At 35.5% G+C, this 23756-nt stretch overlaps 1 protein-coding gene across 4 annotated transcripts in view; it reads left to right on the top strand.

Moving 5' to 3' along the window:
• Positions 1-23756, top strand: part of VPS13C (vacuolar protein sorting 13 homolog C) — a 218369-nt gene that overhangs the window by 141239 nt on the left and 53374 nt on the right. For all 4 annotated transcript variants that reach the window (XR_006782128.2, XM_087859292.1, XM_045810443.2 and 1 more), the window contains 10 exons: positions 4909-5076; positions 5756-6060; positions 6851-6998; positions 10544-10694; positions 12706-12815; positions 15826-15995; positions 17492-17739; positions 18896-19125; positions 20530-20622; positions 23082-23447. Coding sequence is in view for 3 of the 4 variants with exons in the window: in XM_087859292.1 (XP_087715418.1) it covers positions 4909-5076; positions 5756-6060; positions 6851-6998; positions 10544-10694; positions 12706-12815; positions 15826-15995; positions 17492-17739; positions 18896-19125; positions 20530-20622; positions 23082-23447 (1989 nt within the window). In the remaining variant the exon portion in view is untranslated. The remainder of the gene's footprint in view (positions 1-4908; positions 5077-5755; positions 6061-6850; positions 6999-10543; positions 10695-12705; positions 12816-15825; positions 15996-17491; positions 17740-18895; positions 19126-20529; positions 20623-23081; positions 23448-23756) is intronic.

The raw sequence follows: 23756 nt of genomic DNA, 5'->3' as shown, positions 1-23756 counted from the left end.
CATAGAGCCTAAGAGTACAATAACTGAATTAAAAAATATACCAGAGGGGCTCAGCAGCAGACTGGGTGAAGCAGAACAGATCAGTGAGCTGGAAGACAAAACGATGGAATTTACCCACACAGAGAAAAAAAAAAGATGATAACTTAAGGGACCAATGAGACAACGTGAAGTAGAATAATATCCGCCTTATAGGAATCCCCAAAGGAGAAGAGAGAAAGGGATAGAAAATCTATTTGAAGAAATAATGGCTGAAAACTTCCCTAACCTGGGAAAGGGAATATCCCAGAAAGTTCCAAATAAGAAGATTCTAAAGAATGTAACACCAAGACACATTTTAATTAAATTGTCAGAAATTAAAGAGAATCTTAAAAGCTGCAAGAGAAAAAGAACTTGTTATCATACAAGGAAAACCGCATAAGGCAGCCAGCAGATTTTCAGCAGAAACTTTGCCAAGCCAGAAGATGGCATGACAAATTCAAAGAACTGAAAGGAAAAAACTTTCAACTAAGAATTGTCTACCTGGCAAGGTTATCATTCAGAATAGAAGGAGAGATAAGGAATTTTTCAGACAAACAAAAGCCAAAGAACTTGTAACGATTAACTGGGCTTACAGGAATGTTAAAGGGACTCCTTTGAGCTGAAAAGAAATGGCACTTATTAATAACAAGACAGCATATGAAAATGAAAATCTTACTGGAAAAGGTAAATATATAGTAAAGGGTGGATTAACCACTTATTAAAGCTAGAATGAAAGTTAACAGACAAAAGTAGTAAAAATAGCTATGGTTACAATAATTAGTTTATGGATACAAAGGATAAAAAGGTATAAAATGTGACTTGAAAATAAAAAATGGGAGGGGGGACAGTAAAAATATGGAGTTTTGGAATGTATTCAAGTTTAAGTTTCTGTCAACCAAAACAGGCTGTTATCCACATAGGACGTTTTATGTGAACTTCAAGGTAACCACCCAGCAAAACTTACAGTAAATGCACAAAAGAGAATAAGAAAGGAATGTAAATAAAACACTGAAGAAAGTCATCAAACCACAAGGAAAGTGAGACTCCATCAAAAAGCTGTTAGAGCTAATAATGAATTCAGTAAAGTTGCAGGATACAAAATAAACATACAAAAACCTGTTGCATTTCTATATAGTAATAATGAACTATCAGAGAATTTAAGAAAACAATCCCATTTACAGGTGTAACATAAAGAATGAAATACCTTAGAAAAAAATACCTAGGACTAAATTCAACCAAGTAGGTAAAAGACCTGTACACCAAAAACTGTAAAACGTTGAAAGAAATTGAAGAAGACCCAGGTAAGTAGAAACATATTTCATGCTCATGTATTGAAATAATTTATATTGTTAAGTTGTCCACACTAAAGGATTCTACAGACTATGTGCAATTCATATCAGAATTCCAGTGGCATCTTTCACAGAACTAGAACAATTCTAAAATTTGTATGAAAACATGAAAGACCCCCAAACAACCAAAATGATCTTCAGAAGGAACAAAGCCAGAGATCTCATGCTTTCTGATTTCAAACTATTCTACAAAGCTATGGTAGTCAAAACAGTATGGTCTTGGCATTAAAACAGACACATAGATCAATAGAACAGACTAGAAAGCCCAAAAATAGACCCATGTACATATGGTCAATTAATTTTCAACAAAGGATGCAGGAATATACAGTGGGGAAAGGGCAGTGTTTTTAGTAAATGTGTTGAAGAGCTACATGCAAAAGAATGTAATTGTCAATAAAATGGCACAGCTACATATAAAAGCATGAAACTGGACCACTGTCTTTATACCATATTACAAATTTAATTCAAAATGGATGAAAGACTTGAATATAAGACCTGAATCTAATACTCCCAGAAGAAAACATACATGGCAAGGTCCCTTAAATTGTTCTTAGCTAAGATGTTTTCTTAGATCTGACTCCAAAGGCAAGAGCAACAAAAGCAAAAAAATTTTTAAGTGACTACATGACACTGAAAAGCTGTATAGCAAAGGAAACCATCAACGTATCAAAAAGGCAGCCTACTAAGTGGGGAAAGATTTTGCAAATCATGTATCTAACAGTTAATATCCAAAATATATAAAGAACTCATACAACTCAATAACAAAAAGAAACAATCTGGTTAAAAATGAGCAAAGGGTCTGAATAGGGATTTTTGCAAAGAAGACATACAGGTTGCCAACAGGCACATGAAAAGATGCTGAACCTCACTAATCACCAGGGAAATGCAAATCAGAGGCACAATGAAATATCACCTTACATCTGTCAGAATGGCTTTTATCAAATAGACAAAAAATAACAAGTATTGGTGAGGATGTGGACAAAAGGGAACTCTCATCCCCGAATGGTGAGAATGTAAATTGGTACAGCCACTATGGAAAACAATATGGAGGTGCCTCAAAAAATTAACAATAGAACTTTCACATGATCCCCCAATTCCACTTCTGAGTATGTGTCTGAAGAAAACAAAAATACTAATTTGAAAAGATACATCACCTCTGTGTTTATTGTGGCATTATTTACAATAACCCAGATATGGAAACAACCCTAAGTGTCCATCAACAGATGAATGGATAAAAAAGATGCAGTACATATATACAATAGAATATTACTCAGTCATAAAAAAGAAGGAAATCTTGCCATTTGTGACAATATGGGTGGAACTTGAGGGAATTATGTTAAATGATATAAGTCAGACGGAGAAAGACAAATATGGTATGATTTCACTTATAAGCAGAAACTAAAAACCAAACCAAAACAAAAAACCCCCCTCAGACTCATAGCAAATAGAGTAGTGGTTGTCAGAAGGGAAGGTATTAGGGAGATGAAATAAGTGTAGGGGATCGAAAGGTACAAACTTCCAGTTATAAAACAAATACGTCATAGGGACGTAAAGTACAGCATGGGGCATACAGTCAGTAATATTGTTATGAACTTTGTATGATGACAGGTGGTAACTAGACTTACTCTGGTGAGTAGTTTGCAATGTATACCAATGTTGAATCACTATGTTGTACACTGAAGCAAATACAATATTTTATGTCCGTTATACTTCAATTAAAAAAAAAAAAGAAAAAGGAAAACCAGTCATACTCCAAAATAAGATGCCATTATCCCCATGAAAAGTTGGGGAAAATATTAGAAAATACTTCACCCAAAAAGATTATGAATGGTCATTAACACATTAGAGATGTTCGACATCACTAGTTATCAGATAAGTGCAAATTAAAGCCACAAGGAGATACATACCCATTTCAATGGCTACATTAAAAAAATTGACAATATCAACTATTGGCAAGGATTGGAGCAACTGGAACTTCTGTTGCTGGTACCATTCTGTACCATTATATAATCACTTTGGAAAACAGTTTCAGAGGTTCTTAGAGAACCCAATATATATTTACCACGTAACTCAGCAATTCCAGTCCTCTGCATTTCCCCAAGAAAAATGAAGACATATGTCCACGGAAATCTTTGAACATGCACACTCATAACAAGTTTGTAATTATAACCCCAAACTAGAAACAATCCAAATGTCCATCCAGAGAAGAATGGATAAACAAGCTGTGACATATCCAAACAGTAGCATACTACTCAGCTATAAAAAGGAAAAAAAACAGTGATATATGTAATGGGGGTGAATCTCAACATTATGCTTAATGAGAGAAGGCAGACACACAAGAGAATATATCCTATGATTCCACTTACATGAAGCTCTAGAAAAGACTGATTTAGTAAGAGAAAGCGGATCAGTGGTTGTTTGGATCTGGGTTTGGGGGAGGGGTCGGATTAGCTGAAGGGGGAGGGGCTCAAAGGCACTTTTTGGGGTGATGGGATGTTCTATATCTTGTTTTGGTGGTATAGATTTGTCAAAATTTGTCAAAGTGTATACTTAGAAAATAAATGCATTTTATTATATGCAAATTATACCTAAAAAAATTAAGAATCATTTCACTTGGGGGCGCCTGGGTGGCACAGCGGTTAAGCATCTGCCTTCGGCTCAGGGCGTGATCTGGGCGTTCTGGGATAGAGCCCCACATCAGGCTCCTCTGCTGAGAGCCTGCTTCTTCCTCTCCCACTCCCCCTGCTTGTGTTCCCTCTCTCGCTGGCTGTCTCTATCTCTGTCAAATAAATAAATAAATAAATAAATAAATAAATAAATAAATAAATAAAATCTTTAAAAAAAATCATTTCACAAAAAATTAAAATGTACAGATTAATAGAAACTAAAAAATAAACATCAAAAAGTGCTTTATAATGAAAAGTAATTTCTGTATTGAAATTTACTTTGGGATGCCTGGGTGGCTCAGACGGCTAAGCGTCTGTCTGTCTTCAGCTCAGGTCATGATCCCAGGGTACTGGGATCCAGTCCTGTAACAGGCTCCTTGCCCAGCAGGAAACCTGCTTTTCCCTCTCTCTCTGCCCCCTCCATCTTGCTGGTGCATGCTTTCTCTTTATCTCTCTCTCTCACTCTCTGACAAATAAAAAAAATCTTTTTAAAAAAATTTAGTTTTGATTTTTGTGTTTGAGATGCCTTTGTTCATTTGTTCATTATATGTTCATTAATTGTCATGTGTCAGGCAGTTTGTTAGGGATTGGCCATGAATATGGTTATTACATGCTTTCACATTGTGTATAGACTAGGTGATTTATAAGTTATGTCTGACCAATTAAGTGATTGGTATTTCCATTGATTAAAACAATTTTTGTAGAAATAGGAAAAAGTTTTGTTAAGTAAAATGTTTTTAACAATTTATTGAAGGTTAAATATAAATGGTGCTTCTTCATATAGCAAGGATTTTTTAATAAGGAAACTTATTTATAATACAACTCTTTTGATATAGGTCTTTTCATGTAATAACCAGTTAATTTAATACTTTTAGGCTGTCTCTATTTTGGGAGATGAAGTCTTTAGGTTCCAAATGACTCTTTATCCAGATGCTACAGAAGGAAAGGCCTATGCTGATATGTCTAAAGTAGATGGGAAACTTAGTCTCAAAGTGGGTTGTATCCAAATTGTTTATGTTCATAAATTCTTCATGTCTCTTTTGGTAAGTATATTTTTAAATGTATTTATTTCTCATTGAGACCTAAGTATTTTTGCCTATACATTTGAACCTAGATAGTCAAAACATTTACTAATAGGGCTGTGTGATAAACACCCGAATGCTGAACAGAATATTATAGTGAAGGAAATCCTTTACATGATGAATAACCAAGTGAATTTTGTTATCATTGTTACCATTCTTTCACATTTCCATAGTTATATAGTTTAAAAGTACTTTTTTGATGTTTTAATTTAGGTATTTGCAGTGTTGTTTTATGAAATACCCATAAAGGTATTTAGCTAAAAGATTTTTTTAATGAAGGACTAGTATTGGAATTTACAACTTTTGATTATAATTGTGATCAACAAGTCCATAAAATTATTTTCTTTTAATTATTTCCATGTGAATGTCATGGGCTGAAGAGTTTTAAACTGTTTGTGCCTCTTAGCAGGGCTATTATTCAAGGCTTATTAAGTCATGGATTTCTACCTAAACCATGAGAGGTGACAGTTGTTAAATTCTCAGAGTATGTCTTTCTAGACTTACACTCTCCATATATACAATCATAAGTAGTATCTCTTTTATTTTAACTTTTAGTTCGTTTTTCTTTTTTAAAGTAAATGCTTTCTAAAGTTAGTCCTGTTTTTTAAAGGAAGTCTAAGTTATCAGTCTCTTCCAACAGAATTTCCTCAACAATTTCCAAACTGCCAAAGAAGCTTTGAGCTCAGCCACAGTCCAGGCTGCAGAAAGAGCTGCTTCCAGCGTGAAAGACTTGGCTCAAAAGAGTTTCCGCCTTTTGATGGATATTGACTTGAAAGCACCAGTTATTATCATTCCTCAGTCTTCAGTATCGCCAAATGCTATTGTAGCAGATCTGGGTTTAATCAGAGTTGAAAACAGATTTAGCTTAGTTCCCGTGGAACATTATTCTCTTCCTCCAGTCATTGACAAGATGAACATTCAACTAACTCAGTTGAAATTGTCCAGGTATAAATATATAGTTCATTTTATACTACTGCTAGAAATAGAATTGTTATAAAATCTTTCCTAGGGATAAAATACTCCCGTGATTGTGGTTCTCTTTCCTTATTTTTTTATAATTACAAAACCATGACCATTGGGTTTTGATCAGTGATAATACTAGTGCACCTTGTATAATTTGTTTTGTCTTACTACATTTATAATGTGATTTTCTCCATTTTACAAAAGTTTCCTATTATAAAATTAAGATTTACTCACTAGCACTTAATTTAGATTTATTTTTTGCTTTGCATATAGCTATTTTCTGTAGATAGAAGGTTTCTTAAAATGTAATAAAAGTTAAGATTTTTTTTTTCTCATTTCCAAACCTTGTCACATTTCGGAATTCTCAGTGTGGTATCTAAAGGATTATTGAATCCAACTGGGAAAGTGTTGGGTCTGTTAAATGACAAGAATGCTCATTTCGTTGTACAAATGGTTGTTGGCAGTCATGCTCAAAACGACTGTTAACATGTTTGTTTAACATGTAGGTTTGGTGAGATCTTCCCTTTGAGTTTGGAGAAGTACCAATAACACAAAACTAAGTATTAAGTAGACTTTCTTTGTCCTCCAAGCTTTGTTTTAGAAAGCTCTTGATTTATTCTGATTTGGTTTGATTTGTGAAAAGCATATTTCAAAGAATTCTGATAGCAGCCTTCAGTATTTAGGAAAACTGGAAATTGTTGCACCATATGATAGTCTTTATTTTAAAATGTAAATTTCAAAAATATAAAATAAATTGTTGTTTATCTTTCAGAACCATTTTGCAGGCTGGCTTGCCACAACATGACATTGAAATTTTAAAACCAGTCAACATGCTTTTGTCCATACAGCGGAATTTAGCAGCAGCATGGTATGTGCAAATTCCAGGGATGGAGATAAAAGGAAAACTAAAACCTATGTTGGTAAGTGTATGTATACAGTATATGAAAATTGCTGGGTGGGCTTTTATCATTGACCACGGTGCCATTCTGGCGAACATCAGAAGTGATGAAGCAGCAGCGCCTGGGTGGTGCAGTTGGTTAGGCATCCAGCTGTTGGTTTTGGCTCAGGTCATGATCTCAGGGTTGTGAGATCGAGCCTGTGTTGGGGGCCACACTTGGCGCAGGTGTGGAGTATGCTGGAGTTTCTGTCTCCCTCTGCCCCTCCTGCTTGTGCTCTTTCTCTCTTAAATAAATAAATAAATCTTTAAAAAAAAAAGTGATGAAGCATTAAAAAGGAGTACTTTTTAACTGAAAACGAGGTCATCCTAATTCTCACACTCTTCTTTATTTCACTTTAGTCACATATCTGGTAAACCCAGCAAGAAGTCTGAGATAAAACCCATTGGAGTCTACTGAAAATATGAGTAATTTTGGAAAGTTCTATTAAAGCTTTAGGCAGTTGAATAGTAAGACAATATGAAGTAATATTTAGATAGCACATTCAAAGCACCTTAGGAATATTTTTTTTTAAGATTTTTAATTTATTTGAGAGAGAGTGAGCACAAGCGGGGAGAGGGACAAGCAGACTCCATGCTGAGCTTGGAGCCTGATGCAGGGCTCAATCGTATGACCCTGAGATCATGATCTAACCTGAAATCAAGAGTTAGTCACCTAACTGACTGAGCCACCCAGGCACCCTGCCCCCCACCCCCAGCTTGGTAGTATTTTTAATGTATGGAAGCACTCTTTTAATTAGAAAAGTGGACATTTTGGGGCGCCTGGGTAGTGCAGTCGTTAAGCGTCTGCCTTCGGCTCAGGGAGTGATCCTGGCGTTTCGGGATCGAGTCCCACATCAGGCTCCTCGGCTAGGAGCCTGCTTCTTCCTCTCCCACTCCCCTGCTGTGTTCCCTCTCTCGCTGGCTGTCTCTTTGTCACATAAATAAATAAAATCTTTAAAAAAAAAAAAAAGAAAAGTGGACATTTTAAATAGGTGAATATGTATATTTGGTAAGCATGTGAGTATAGAAATATTTATAATAGTGTAGTTAGCAGGTCATGTGTTGGCTCACAGGGAGAGAGATTACTGGTCAAAGATGGCTATGGAGGTATAGGAATCCTGTGGTTCTTTTGTGCTTGTATGTGAAACCATTGAAGCCAAACAGTAGGGGACTGGGGAGGAGAGAAAGTGACTAAACAGAGTATGTGATAAACAAAAATTTAGTCATTTTTAATACCTGTGATTACTTCAGAGTTAGTTCTAGATAAAATAGAAAGGGTCTTTCCTACTAGGGAAGAAGTTAAAATTGAAGTTTGCAGTAGGGATGAAAGGTCTGTGTGTAGTCATGAGTGGATACAGTATGTGGGAAGAGTGTCTAGAGTAGTCGTAAAGACTTCTCTTTTTCAGAGTATGTGACTCTTCTTTTAACTTCTCCCTTTTTGTTAAGAGATTAGATCGCAGGGCTAATATTGGACCTTTTCCCCTTGCTTTCAAAGATTGTGTGGTTATGGGTTTGCTCAAAACAAAAGTAAAACCTTTATGTCTATCAGTAGGAGAATGTGGACCAAACAATGGTATATTCATATAACGAACATTATAAAGCAGATAACATGAGTGAGCTAAAACTATATGAAACAGAATGAGTATATCCTAAACATAAACATGGAAAAAAATTGAGTTGCAAAATGATAGTACAATTCTATATTATTTCAAATTTTGCAACAAGCAAGACAATGGACGACAGTGCTGTATATTGTTTATAGGGAATGCAATAGCGGTAAGTGGCAAGAAAGCATTCATGGGAAGAATAATTCTTTAATTCAGCATAGTGTCTTTCTCTGAAAAGGAACATAGAGAGGATGGGGTCTCATAGAAGTAAACTTGGGGCTTCAACCAAACCTGTAATGGGGAAGCAAGATCTGAACGAAATATAGTGACTTGTAATATTTGACAAAGCTAGATGATAGGTACATGGGGAGGATTATCATATTCCCTCTGCTTTTCCTTTATGCTGAAAGTATTTCAAAAGAAACAAGAAAAGTAGTAACAAATCCATCAGTTTAACATCAAAGCCTGATCAGCACTTTCACTAAAAGGACCCCTGTTAAATCAAGAATATAGCCATAGTGGGTACAGTTTCCACTGCCTAATGTAGTAGCAATCCAGGCCTCTCAGAAAACCTCCTCATTGATATGAGTCTGTGTACTTTTCCTGGGTCTGGAGTACAGCAAAGAAAAGATATCAGGTAGGTGACATCAGTAAATTGTTTTGGGTAGATCAGCTTGACAGTTCTTAAACAATTGTGGGGCCATCTCTCAAATTGTCCTTCATACTTACTAAAGGGTCAGTCTAGGTATGTGATACAGTTGCTCTTTTCAACCACAGTAAACCAGAGGAAGTGGCGAAGTTAGCTCCTTTTCAGGCAGTTGTAATATCTTGATTGGTATCACACTCGGGAATGAATATACAAGGAAGTTCTAGGGAGTTCAAGTGACATCTGTTCTCCCAGGACTGGGGCTTGGGGGCAAACAAGAAATCCTTGGTCATTATCTGATGCTAAAATATCTCCCCATTTTCATTTAGGCTGGGAATCAGGCAGTTTTTCTGTCAAAAGGGGCCTAATTTGGGGAACAATGCAGGGCTTGCTGGATCTCAGGACTCTTAGAGCACAACCTGAACAGAAATCAAGAGTTGAATGCTCAACCAACAGAGCTACCCAGGCACCCCATATTTCTCTTTTAAAGATTGAGAAACCAGAGTTAAGGAGTCTAAGAAACTTGGCAGACAGCACAGCCTGAAAGTGGTAGGGTTGCTACAGAGCTGCCTGATTCAAAAGCTCTTGATCTTTCTTCCTCCCTCCCTCCCTCCCTTCCTTCCATCCTTTCTATCTTTCTCTCTCTCTTTTCTCTTCTTTTTTGTCACATATCCCCTTTTATAAAGGTAGGAGATGAATAAGATATTCCTTTCCTGCTCTGTGCTTTGGTTTTTAAAAATTCTTTGTAGATGCATTAGTTATTGTCTAAGTCACATTATTCTTGATGAGTTGAACAAATGTCTTAGGTATGTCCAGATGCATATATACAGGGAATGAGAGCTACATTGCAGGAAAGAATCTTTTTACTTCTTGGTGGGGGGTAGAAACTGAACAGCACTCTTCCTATAGTAAGTTTGGATGGAAGTGAAGTGGAGCTGGTTTTGGGCCAGAAGAGAGAGAGGCAGAGTGGAGATGAGATAGGGAGAGGGGAGAGAAGCCCAGGTCCAGGAACATACAAGAAAGATAGGAACAGACAAGGCAAAAAGAGTGGTGGCTGCAGGGGCTTGGCCGTGGGTGCAGGCAGAAATGTGTCTACACACACGAGGAGTGTCTCATACTATACAAGATGAAATACCCTCTACTGTATTTACTGCCGCAGCTCCCTTTTTTTGTTCAGATGGACATTGAATTTGAGGAACTGTAAATTAAGACACGAATGTGATATTCTGCGTTTTTCTTCCTTTATATTAACAACAACTTAGTGTTGCTTTCTAGGTTGCTCTCAGTGAAGACGACTTAACGGTTTTAATGAAAATTTTGCTGGAAAATCTTGGAGAAGCTTCTTCACCGCCAAGCCCTACACAGTCTACCCAGGAGGCTGTAAGAGTAAGAAAAGATGTTCTGGGTGGGCCCGACCACCTCAAAGGTACAAACTGATGAAGATTTTTGCTTTGATCATGGAGAAAAATTAGTGTTAATGCCGTATTTGTGTTTAGTGGTCTTTTTAGTTGTCCAGCATAATGTGGTGTGAACTGATTAAGTAGTGTAGTGTATACTGTGGGAAATTGGCTGATACAGGGTCTGGGGCTCCTCGGAGCTCCCAAGGAATGGAGGTATGCTCATTTTCTTCTGTAATGGGAGAGGCCACCTATTGTCTGCAGGATACCTTTGCCCTTTACTTGTAAAATGTGAATTGGCTCAATTCAAGAGCCACCGAGGTGGTAGACCTTAAGAAATAGCAAATTAGGCATGCAGCATAGTAAGGTCCCAAAATAATAGAGAGAAAAGGATATTGGTATCCTACTCAGATGACTGGCCCATAAAGCTGTATAAAAACAGTTTTACTTATCTGGCTTTATTAGCAAATGATATAGTCACATGCATAAGGACATTTTCTAGATTATTAGAATGGAATCTTTTAAAAGCACTGAGCCTTTTAAATTCAGGCATTTTTAAAAGATAATTTTTATAAAATGAAAGCGTCCTTGCTCAAAACAGTTATGTAAAACATAGTTTTACTCTTTTTTCATCATTTAAAGTCATTGACGTGAACATCATATGTTTTATTAGACTTGTAAATATTAGGTTAAAATTTCCATGGCTGAAAAGAGATGAAGTACCCCTTGCCCTTCTAATAAATGTCCCCAGACTGCTGTGCATTTATAGCTCAGATCATCAGTATTACTTCACAAAGTAATAAATAAAAGTGCCAGTTAATAATACCATTAATATTGCGTCTCCTATAGTTGGGCCCGGTGTGTTTTGAAATCACAAAATAAATGACTAGACTAGTGTGCATAAAAGGTTTTTGTTTCAGGTGGATAGTAATGAGTACTACATGAGCTTGATGAGGCCAGCATCTCCTCCCCAGATTGGGTTTATACTACAGTACAGATAAATGCTAGATAAGCAGGCTGTTGCTATGGTTAGACAGGAACTATCTACAGATGAATAAAAATAGCAGGCAGGCTTTATGTGATTAATGATCTCATTATGTTCAGCTGTGGTCAATTTGTGTATCTGGTTCTGGCTATATGGTTAATGTGGTCCTTGGGAAAACTTGTGAATTTAGATGAAAGCAGCAAAGACAGTGAAGATTGGAATGTGAATTACTTTCAGGAAAAGTGAAGGAAAAAAACTCTAGTGTTTTCCAACTTGGAGAAGCCTTTATGTGGTTTAAGTTATGCAATCAATGTTTGCTCTTCTAGCATCTTGTAATAGCACGTCCCTATAAATGATCAAAGAATAGACTCAATCTCCAAAAGAGATGATAAAATGACTTTGTAAGGGTGATTGAAAGCAGTATCTATTCTTAATTTTACTGTCTAAAAGGTTTTTGCCTAATAATGAGGGAATGGACAAAATTACTATTGAAATCTCTTTTACCTCAGAATTCCAAAGGCTCCCTGCCCCGTATTGTACTTGAGCTCTGTTTGACTCCGCTATTGAATTATATTCTTTTCTTGTCAAGGTAATGATTTGGGTGATATAGGTAATTAAAGATGGTGAGAACTGCACTATGCTAGCAGAGGATCTGTTGCTGTCTAGTTGTCTGGTCAAGGACAAAGTATTCTATTTTTCCGTGCCTCCAATTTCATAATCTCTTGACATCGGCTTATAACCATTTAAGTGAAATGCTTTGATCTTGCTCTGGGAGGCTTTTTAAAAAATATTGCATTGAAACTCTACAACACCCCCTCTTTTTGTTGCTTTTTTAAAAATGTAGATGGCCTGCTCCTGTCACTTTGCCCTGTACTAAACATATAGAATAAATCATTGCCATTTTAATTAATTGTCTCATAATATGGTCTAAAGAATCCTAGAAAGTATGATACATATTTAGAATAGTAAGTTATTATCTTAGCTTTTTAAATAAGTATAAAATAATGTACCTGCTTAAAGCTTTTTAATTTTCATACTTATGTTTGAACCGTCAGAACAAGATTTGACAGACTCAAAGCTTTCTACGGACCAAAATGTCACTCTCCAATTTGACTTTCACTTTGAATCTCTTTCCATTGTCCTTTATAACAATGATATCAACCAGGTATGTGGTAAATGTCTTTATTTAGAAAAAATCTTTAGTTCTTGATATTTACTTTTAGAACATTGGCATTTTTTGATTTGGCTATTTAAAAAATTAAGATGTCTATTAAATTCTATTTGGCCTACAGAATATACATTGGTCTTGCTCTGTCTTCACTTTGTTAGTATTTCTAATTTTACTCAGCTAAGAAAAGTTTTTACTTCTTTCCAAGTAACAGCAGCACTGAAACCACTTAGATCCATCTCTAGTAGAGGAATTTTATATGTGAGTAATTACATGTGTAATTTTATGACATAGCTAATAACTATTTAAGGAGAATAAGCTTTGGAACAGAGGATTCTTTTAAAATTCATGATTATCCAGGATACATAAGCACTAATTATGTTTCTATTGAATAAATATTATATGTAATAGATATGTATGAAAGATACCTATTAGTGGATTGAAGAACCAAGATCTACTGCCATGATTTGAAGTGATTAATGTACCAGTGGTATTTTAGAAAGTTATTTTTTGTTATATAGATAGTATCTTCAGTAAATATTTTTATTAGATCAATTGTCATAGTACTCATAATAAATATATCATATGATAATAACCATAAATTGCATTGATTATATCTGTTACTGCTTATTTAGCTCTCTTATGTTTTATATTATTTCCTCAAAGTTACATAATATTCATATATTATTACTGTTGAGCCTTGAGCTAGTATCTGCCATTTATGCAATTGAAGTACTTTCATTTCTAATGTTTAATGTTAATGAAAAGAACAGAAAATGACTTAATGGAAAATGAGCAGTTAAATGTATTCTTCGTCTCACTTAAGGTACCATCATTCTCCTGGTTCCCCAGCCTTAGAATGTTTGTATTTTTTTTTTACTTCTTTCTTTGTTGACCTTTATTCATTAGACACTGAGTATTGTCATTTTTTTCTTTGTTGGTTCCTGTCACTTCTCACTGCTACTTTATTTGAAACTTCTTTGTTCACCCTACTGCAATGGCTTCCTTGTTTGTTGCTCTTTATCCTTTCATCCGTACTAGACGTTGGCACACGTTTGGTTTCCTGAATGAATCTCATGTAGCCATTTACAGCTTCCCATTCTACTAAAAATCTTTCAGTATTATGTTATCTGAATTTTACCTTATTAAAAAAAATTCAGTGTGGGGCACCTGGGTGGCACAGCGGTTAAGCGTCTGCCTTCGGCTCAGGGCGTGATCCCGGCGTTATGGGATCGAGCCCCACATCAGGCTCCTCCGCTATGAGCCTGCTTCTTCCTCTCCCACTCCCCCTGCTTGTGTTCCCTCTCTCGCTGGCTGTCTCTCTCTCTGTCGAATAAATAAATAAAATCTTTAAAAAAAAAAACAAACTCAGTGGCTCTAAGTTGTTTACATCAGTAACTGTATATTGTGATCAGCAGATGTGTCATAGGTCATTTCTATTAATAATTACAGATCAAAAGTTTTTAAATTATTTACATTTTTTAAAACTTACATTCCAAATTTGCCAGTAATAATGTCAGTAATGCCTGACTCATCTGCTTGCAGTGTACTGTCTGCATGCAATGTGACAGATACAGAGTTATAACCAGTGTGCCAGGGATGGCATGTCACCAGTACTCCTTATATAAATGCTGTTGTCTATAGTGAACAATTACAACTGAGGTTCTTTACTTCCCTGAAGAGATTTTTATTGGTTGGTTGGTTGTTGTTGTTGTTTTCTTTGCGGGGGGTTGTTTTGTTTTGGTTTCTGGGTTTTTTTAAAAATATATATTATTTATTTGACAGAGACAGACAGAGAGGGAACACAAGCAGGGGGAGTAGGAGAGGGAGAAGCAGGCTTCCTGCTGAGCAGGAAGCCAGATGTAGGGCTAGATCCCAGGATCCAGGATCCGGGATCATGACCTAAGCCAAAGGCAGTTGCTTAAGGACTGAGCCACCCAGGCGCGGGGGCGGGGGGAGGGGGGTTGTTGTTTTTTTAAAGTGTGGGCCTACAGACTTTACCTACAGAATTTGGAGGTATGTGTTAGGATTAAATAAAGATTGAGTTCCTTTTTCCTGTACATGAAAGTTTAAATCTTTATTTCGAGATTTGAGATTAGGCCCCTATATTTCCAGCCCTCATTCCCTATCATTCTTTTTTTAAAAAAGTTTTTATTTAAATTCTAGTTAGTTAATATATAGTGTAAAATTGGTTTCAGGAGTAGAATTTAATGATTCATCACTTACATATCCTACCATTCTTTAATTGGAATATTCAAGCCTAAGCAGCTTGTACCTTGTGCCCTCAGAGCATCTTTGTACTGTTTACTCATGTTTTCTCCCCCACCTAGAACGTCTTCTATTTCCTCTTAGCCCACCTGATCTCACCCAGTCTCTGAGGCTCAATTCAGTTCCTACCTTCATGAATTTTTCTCAGCCCACAGTGATCTCTTTGACCCTTTGAGCTTTTGCTATTTGTATTCTTTACCTAATCACTTAATATTCTTTGTGGAATATGGGAGGATTAAATATGAATAAATAAATGATTACATGTTAGTCTTTGATCAGTTATAACTTACAGCATCTCCTTGTGATGTTTCTTGTAATGTGTTTCTATTTTCTATATTTGTTAAAGTGTAAGCTCACTGAGATCACGTACTATGCCTTGTTCTTTTTTATAAACCACATGGTTCCTATCGCAGTGTTTTTTTTACAGAAGAGCCCATAAATATTTATTCATTAGACTGATTAATAAAAATATTTCCTGATTATTTTTATTTGCATTTAACTGTGAGATAAATGTTTATGTATTAACCATTGTTGAATATCAGCACGCACACACTTTTTTTGTATGTACCTATACACTCGCAAACACACGTATTATTCTGTTTTATTCTTGTGTTTTAACACCCATACTTTTAAATTTTGTTTTATCGATTTCCCTTTTGTCTGAGTTAAGAAATGTGGTTAAAAGTAATTACATAGTATTTAAAAATAATTGATTCTTTTGCTTGAAAATATGCCACAGGAATCCAAACTTTCATTTCACAATGACAGTTTCCGGCTTGGTGAACTCAGACTACATTTTATGGCCTCTGTAGGGAAGATGTTTAAGGATGGCTCAATGAATGTCAGCCTTAAACTTAAGACATGCACCCTTGATGATCTCAGAGAAGGCATTGAGAGAGCAACATCAAGGTTTGTCACTTCTGAACTTGCTGTACATTATGTAAGGTTGACATTGTACCTTTCATTGCTACCAGGCATGGATTGCTAGGCTTGGGATTTTCAGAAGAAGTCTTTGGTCAAACTTCAGTTTGAAGTGCATCAATAAGCAGTGCTAATATCAAATTCAATTGCTTTAAAGTTGGAATTAGAGGGACATTTAATAATAAAACAGAGTACTGTCTTTAAGGTGGGAACTAAGAAGTGTAAGAATTTTAATAATGAAATCCACATGGGCTGATTTGTTGATATTTTTCTAAATTTTACCCAATAGGTAGGATTTTTTTAATGTCTGCAAGTTTTAGATCTTTGTCTTATTTATTTTGTCTATATATGTATTTTTTAAGGATTTATTTATTTATTTATTTGATAGCATAGGTGGGGTAAGGAGCAGAGGGAGAAGCAGGCTCAAGTGGGGTGAGGGGCAGAGAGAGACGGAGAAACAGACACTCTGCTGAGCAGGGAGCTGAATGCAGAGCTTGATCCGCGGACCCTGATCATGACCTGAGCTGAAGGCAGACGCTTAACCGACTGAGCCACCCAGATGCCCCTATTTTGTCTATGTATTTTAAAACAGTGTTCTGAAATTTCTTTCGAAGTTTTACTAGAAATGGAATCCCTAGCATTTTCACCTTATCAGCCCAGTTTTAAAACATTAACTTATATCAGCCTTCAATAAAGTGGGAAATAATGTAACTTTAATAGTCTAATTATATTTTTATTCCTCTCTCAAATAATGAGACATAATATTCTTGTTCTTGATGTTCTTTGGAGAAAAACTATGCTGCTCCCTAAACTGGGACTCCATTGAATACATACTGGATACTTCTGAGCCCCTTGTTTTTCCTAGAGATGAATAAATGAGGAAAGAGTGCTATCATGCAACCAGCTTTTCTGGTTTGCACATTTCATTTCATGTTTGGGGTGGCTATCCACTTTTGTGTAGGCAAGAATGATAAAGGCCATCCTCTATTTGGTAACCTGCTTTTCCTGCACATGTGAGGGTATGTGGGAATGATCATTGCAGACACTTGATAAACACGGGCTGATTTGAATTGGATTGAATACTTTTAGACTCAAATTATATAAAATGTTTGGAGATAAATTCATTCAGAGAAGTTTTATTTTGTAAAATAATATAAAGAGGTTGTCCTTTAAATTTTGCGAGACCACAGTAATATGTTTTGTTAATTGCTGAAATTCCTTTCAGTAGTCATTTATTTTTCTGATATTGCATTGTAATTATAAAACATTCTGTAATTGCTTAATAACATGAATCTTACTGTGGAGATTAGGAAACTATGTCTTAGTTTCTTATTAGCTAATTAGACTCTGGTTAACATTGACCTGTTTTCTATTCAGATTAAAAACTTGAAGGTGAAAGAAAGATTATTAAGATGTTTAGGAAATTTTTCATCTTTTAAATTATTTTTGCAGGAATAAAATAATGAATGTATATATTTTTTTAGAATGATTGATAAAAAGAATGACCAAGGTGACAACAGTTCTATGATTGATATAAGTTACAAACAAAGCAAAACTGGAAGTCACATTGATGCTGTTCTTGACAAGCTATACGTATGTGCCAGTGTGGAGTTTCTGATGACTGTGGCAGATTTCTTTATCAAAGCTGTGTCTCAGAATCCAGAAAATATGGCGAAAGAAGCACAGATTCCACTACGACAGGCGACCACAGCAAAAATCAAGATGGAGAAAGGTTAGCAGAATATATCTGTTGTAGATGACAACTTGTCGTATATTTTAACAAAGATTACAGACAAGAAAAAAGATGAATGGACAATTTAAGAAAGTAAAATTGCTCTTTCCAATTTAAATATATTCTGTGGAAAAACTTTAGTAAGCGTACGTTTTTAACAGAGGTAGAGTAGAAATATATATTGGATTAGGGGCTAGAAAACCTATGCTCCGGTTCCAACTCTGCCATTAACATTTCTTTACTTATCCAAAAATTGAGGGAGCTAATCTGGGTCTTTGGTTGGCAGCCTGTTTTATAGAAGGGCAACCTTTTATTCAAAGAAAATATATGAAATAATTTTAGCACACTGAAGAACAATTGAACAGATAGAGACAGAGGGTGGGCGTATTGGAGCACCCAGCATGACGCCCCTGGACATCACTCTAAACCCCTTAAACTCAGTGAAGTGTTTGCAAATGTCTGGTCTTGATGTAGATTGAAGTCACTTCCCTGTTCAATAAATTGTTTATTCCAGCATTACCAAATAGACCAGTGATTTTCTGTGTTAAATTAAGATTCTCTAAGGTGAGGCATTTATCTTTCTAATATATAAGTCAGCAAGATTGAAAATGCCATTTATTGGCAAGGTCAGAATTTTATTTTCCCATTTACCTTTCCTAAACATTAATCACATATGATACTTCTATATTCATACACATATTTAATGTATTTATACTATAGATTGTAGTACACTGACTATGTATTTTATGGTAAAGTCAAAACCAACTTTGATATAAAGAGTCTCTTATTCTCTTCCTGATATTCCCCTCTCCTGTTTTCCCCTCCTTGTCCCTGCAGCATAACCCAATACACACTTGTGTACATAATGTACACACCTTAATTCTGATAAAAACGACTTCAAAACAAGATTATTCTTTCTAGGTCACAGTGGAAATGATCTTCTTATGACAGAAATCAGATTGCATTATCCCACACAATTAGCATTTGTTAATAATCATTTATCATTAGTATTAATCAACTATTAGTATTGTTAATTCTGCCATATCTATTATAGCAAGATATTAGAAATAGCTTAGTGACTTATAGACAACATATACTCAAGGGATGAGATATATTTTACTACAACCCTTTTGGTTCCTATTTTTTTTTTCTTCAGATGACTCTGTAAGACCAAATATGACTTTAAAGGCCAAGATCACAGATCCAGAAGTGGTGTTTGTTGCCAGTCTGACAAAGGCTGATGCTCCTGCTCTGACGGCCTCATTCCAGTGTAACCTCTCTCTGTCAACATCCAAACTTGAGCAGATGATGGAAGCTTCTGTGAGAGATCTTAAAGTCCTTGCTTGCCCTTTTCTCAGAGAAAAAAGAGGAAGAAACATTACCACAGTAAGAATTAGCTTACTCTAAGCTTGGATTGAGAATGGCAGAAACGGTGGATTCATAGAGTCCTAGAACGTGCGAGCTGTAGAGGACTTCAGAGATTACTTACTACAAACCTGAGGTTTTACAGATAAGGATGTTGCGTTCCAGAGATGTTAAATGATTCAGCCATGGCTGCTAGTGACAGAACTGGGAACTGCCTTTCGACTAATTTTCTTTTCGTTGTGCCGTCTTTTGTTGAGCAGTATTTGAATTTTAGTACCAGTCACCATTCCTTTTCAGCTGTTTCTTTTGTTTACCACAGTATATCCGGTGAATGAATGAACGAATGCATGAACGATTATTAAAATCTTTAAGCTTAGAATGAAATGTTTTGCTGTATTAAAAGTTGACTGCAGTTATGCGTTCACACTGTTGTTGAAAAATATAATTTTAATTAACTTAATTGCCATACCGATAACTTTTAAGTATTAAATTGATGATTTAACATTAAAGAGGATCTTATATTAGATGACTCATTTGCAGTTATTTTAAATTAAAATTTGTGAGCAAAGTGGCTTACGTAAAGACATGCAATGCTAGGCTTAGCCTGTACTTTACCATGAGGCATTCTGTAGCAGAATCTTCTTTTGGCGTGTCACAGAAAGCTTGTATTAATCACGCCGTTAAAAGCTCATCCTAATTTTTTAAAAATCAAAGTTATGCAACACTAATTCCCTCATTCAGTTCAGGCGCAAGGTTAGTTTATTTCTTTAATGATAAACGTATGTAAATATAAGCTTCATAGTTTTAATACATCGTTGGGTTTGAAGGTTTGAAATTTGTTCTTAAAAGGACCTTGTATGATATTCAAGACTGACCTCTTGTTGATCATATGGAAACTGTTCATTAACTACCTTACCACAGTCTTTTTTTAAGGTATTAACAGAACTTTTTGTTTAAAATAACAGTTTCAGGTGATTTAGTGGTCATCAAAATTACAATGAAATAACAGTATAATTTCCTCATATACTTCTTTGTGAATATAGACTTTAACATAGTCTTTACCTCATTTTTACAGATATTTTAAATGCATGTTTTGCAGAGGGCATCATTTAAAAGGTATTTTAGTGAAAGGAAACATTTTAAACTTCTATTAGTAAGTGTACATCATTACTTAAGAATTTGATGTAGAGGAATTGATCAGAGCTGCTTCAAGTCCTTTTACAATGTTCACAGATTGTCATAGTTCAGAAGAGCCCTCACAAGAAATTCTCAGCTAGTTTAATTTGCCTTTTGCTTTCAGTAGTAGGCTATAGTTAAAGATCTCCACTTAAGACATATTCTTGTGTGTATTTTATACATATATATATATATATGCACAACAGATCTATTACTAAGGAAATATGAATTTCATTTATTTGTTTCTAGGTCTTACAGCCTTGTTCTTTATTTATGGAAAAATGTATGTGGGCCTCAGGAAAACAAAATATAAGTATTATGGTTGAAGAATTTATAATTAAGGTTAGTGCCTATCATGTTATTTGTGTAAAAATTCTTATTTTTCTAACAATATCTTTTGATCTCTCTTGTAACTAGAGCAGTATGCTAGTCATATCACATATTCAAACAGTAAATACCACTAACATTAAAATTCCCTCATTCAATTCAGAATGGAATTTAAATGTTTATTTCTGTCTTTTTTAAAAGAGTACTTTTAAATGTCTACAAATGATGCGGATAGTTTCTATCTATTTGCTTGTATGTGTGTTGGGGAGATTGGGTTTGGGGAACAACAAAGATGGGGTGGGAAGAAATGGGAAGGAGGGATAGAAAAATGAAGTTGCTATTATTTGTCATAAGTTATTTTTAGGCTTTTATTTGAGGTATAATTTGAATTTAATAATTATGTAATTAAATGTTTTGTTTGTCTTATAATGACAGATATGTGCTAGAAATAAATTATTAGGATTTGCTTTTTTAAAATCTCTTGCATTTGAAGTATTTGAAGTATAGAAAAACCGATCTCTCTTCTCCAGTGGCATTTGTGTTGTTTAAGTATGACCTCATGATTGGTTATAAATGGAAGATATAGAATACTTTCCAAAATCTGTTTCTCTCCACAAAATTGAGGTTCTTTTTTTTTTTTTTTAAAGATTTTATTTATTTATTCGACAGAGATAGAGACAGCCAGAGAGAGAGGGAACACAAGCAGGGGGAGTGGGAGAGGAAGAAGCAGGCTCATAGCAGAGGAGCCTGATGTGGGACTCGATCCCATAACGCCGGGATCACGCCCTGAGCCGAAGGCAGATGCTTAACGACTGCGCCACCCAGGCGCCCCCCAAAATTGAGGTTCTGATAGTAGCTTTACTATAAAAGAGCTGATAGTGATTAAACCAAGGCTCAAACTAATGTCATTTGAATTACCATACAAATAACAACGTAATTTTCTCTCAATATTTTAAAATACTAGGTAGTTTTAGATTGTATTTTGTTAACAGATTTACTTTTTTAAAAACTTAAAGTAGTAAATGGAGGGGGGAAGTTCTTGAATTTGCCTGCACTTAATCTAAGACAATAGGTTAAGGTGCTGGGGGGATTATCTTTCCTTTTCTTTGTATATCAATTTATTTGTTTATTCAGCTAACATTTTTTGAGCTCTTACTATGAATGAAAAATGTCCTGTAGAAGGCATCGGCGATACATAGTCCCTGCCTTCAAAAAACTGAATGATATGCGACAGAAAGAAGTAAATCAGTGAGTCCGGCTCTCAGAGCCAGAGGCATGCACAAGGTGCTATTGGGAGCACAGGCAAGGGGCCTCTAACTCAGACCAGGACATCAGGACAAGCTGCCTTGAAGTGGGGCTACTTGGACTAAGTTTTGAAAATCTGATGGAGGTTAGATGGAGAGGGAGGATGAGGGTTATCAAGACAGAACCGACAATAGACACAAAAGCAGAGGTATGAAAAACCCTTTAAGACTTAGAGGCTTGATCCCACATGGCTGGAGAGAAAGGTGTGGTGGAGTTGTAAGATTGAGAGCGCTAATTATAGGTGACATTGATAAGGCAAGGACAAAAAAGGGACTTAGTTGACAGGTAAGTTTGGGAAGAGGTACATACCAGATCCTTCTTTTGGTGATGTAATCATATGTTTTTAGCATATTAAACAAGTAAAGGTTGTGAGAACTGAACAATATAGTTTATTTAACCGAGTGTTGTTCAAACTTTGGGAAACCCTTGCTAGCTCATTGATTAGGCATGAGATTATAAAGGCCTTTGTGTCCTAAGCTAAAAAGAAGTTTAAGCTTTATCCTTAAAGTTATGGGAAGTTGAAGATTTTAGGCATAGGAATGGCATGCCCAGGTTTGGGTTTTAGAAAAATAATGCTGGTGGAAGTGTGGATGGTGGGCTGTGAGGGTGCTGACCGGACCTAGAAGACATCATCAGTGTAGAACTAAGGCACAGTCATAGGAATGAGGAGGCGAGCAAAGATAATTTACAACGTTAATAAGTGGTAGAATTTGCAGATCTTGGGCGAAGTGTAAGGGAATCCGTGGTGATTAATAGGCTTTTCGTTTCAGTAAGACAAACGAAAACCACGTGTGTATACCTAGATGCGGATCGTTCACTGTAGCTTAGTTAATGCAGCTGTTGGAAACATGAAAGATTCAGTTATACTTCACGTTTTTCTGTTTGCATAACACTGTTTTACTCTGAATTGATCAATCTAACTTTAGGTTTTGACGATTGACATATAATGTCAATTACTTAATTCCAGAATAGCCTGGGCAGTAATCATTGTTACAAGGTTAGTTGACTTGACATAGGATTTTGTGTCTTCCCTTTTGTTTTCCTTAGGTATGAATGTAATATATTAAATATTTACTTATATTTAATTCATTTTTTAACTTTTATGTTATGTATTCTTCTCATCTGGGAAATAATTTATTCTTAAAATTTTTCTGCTTTCTTTTTTAAAGATTTCACCCATAATTCTGAATACTGTGATGACAATCATGGCTGCTATGTCTCCGAAGACAAAAGAAGATGAATCCAAAGATACATCTAAGGAAACAGAAAATCTCTGGGATGTCAAATCTATTAGTGATTATAACTCTTGGTTTCTTGGTGTTGACACGGCAACAGAAATAACGGAAAATTTCAAAGACATTCAGCATCCATCAATAGAGGAAAATTGTGCCGTTGTTGTAGAGTCGGTTCAGGTTACCTTAGAATGTGGCCTTGGGCACCGAACCGTACCTTTATTACTGGCAGAGTCCAAGTTTTCAGGAAATATTAAAAATTGGACTTCCCTTATGGCTGCTACTGCTGACATGACATTAGAGGTATGACCACATCATTTTGTACTTCCAGAGCCAGCTCCTCAAAAGTACAATTGCAGAATTAAGATGTGAGCTTTTCCTGTTTGTGCATGGCTACAGCAAGTGTATATATATAAATAGATAATACATTCTAATATTGAACTTGTTGATGCATGGTATTATTTAGTTGGTCATTATTTTTTAAAGATTTTTTTGTTAAACAGTTTGTTTACGGCAGTAAAGTAAGAGAGAAAAGGCAAATGCACCCTCTTTATAGATATCCTTTGTGTCTTTAGGTGTGTCGTTAAAATGACAATTGACATGTAACATTAA

The sequence above is a fragment of the Ursus americanus genome, chromosome 36, assembly GCF_024610735.1.
Source record: "Ursus americanus isolate L20-20 chromosome 36, mUrsAme1.1.p, whole genome shotgun sequence".
Taxonomy (NCBI): Eukaryota; Metazoa; Chordata; class Mammalia; order Carnivora; family Ursidae; genus Ursus; species Ursus americanus.
Note: the sequence above shows the minus strand (reverse complement) of the source record. Positions and strands in the feature narration are given on the sequence as shown.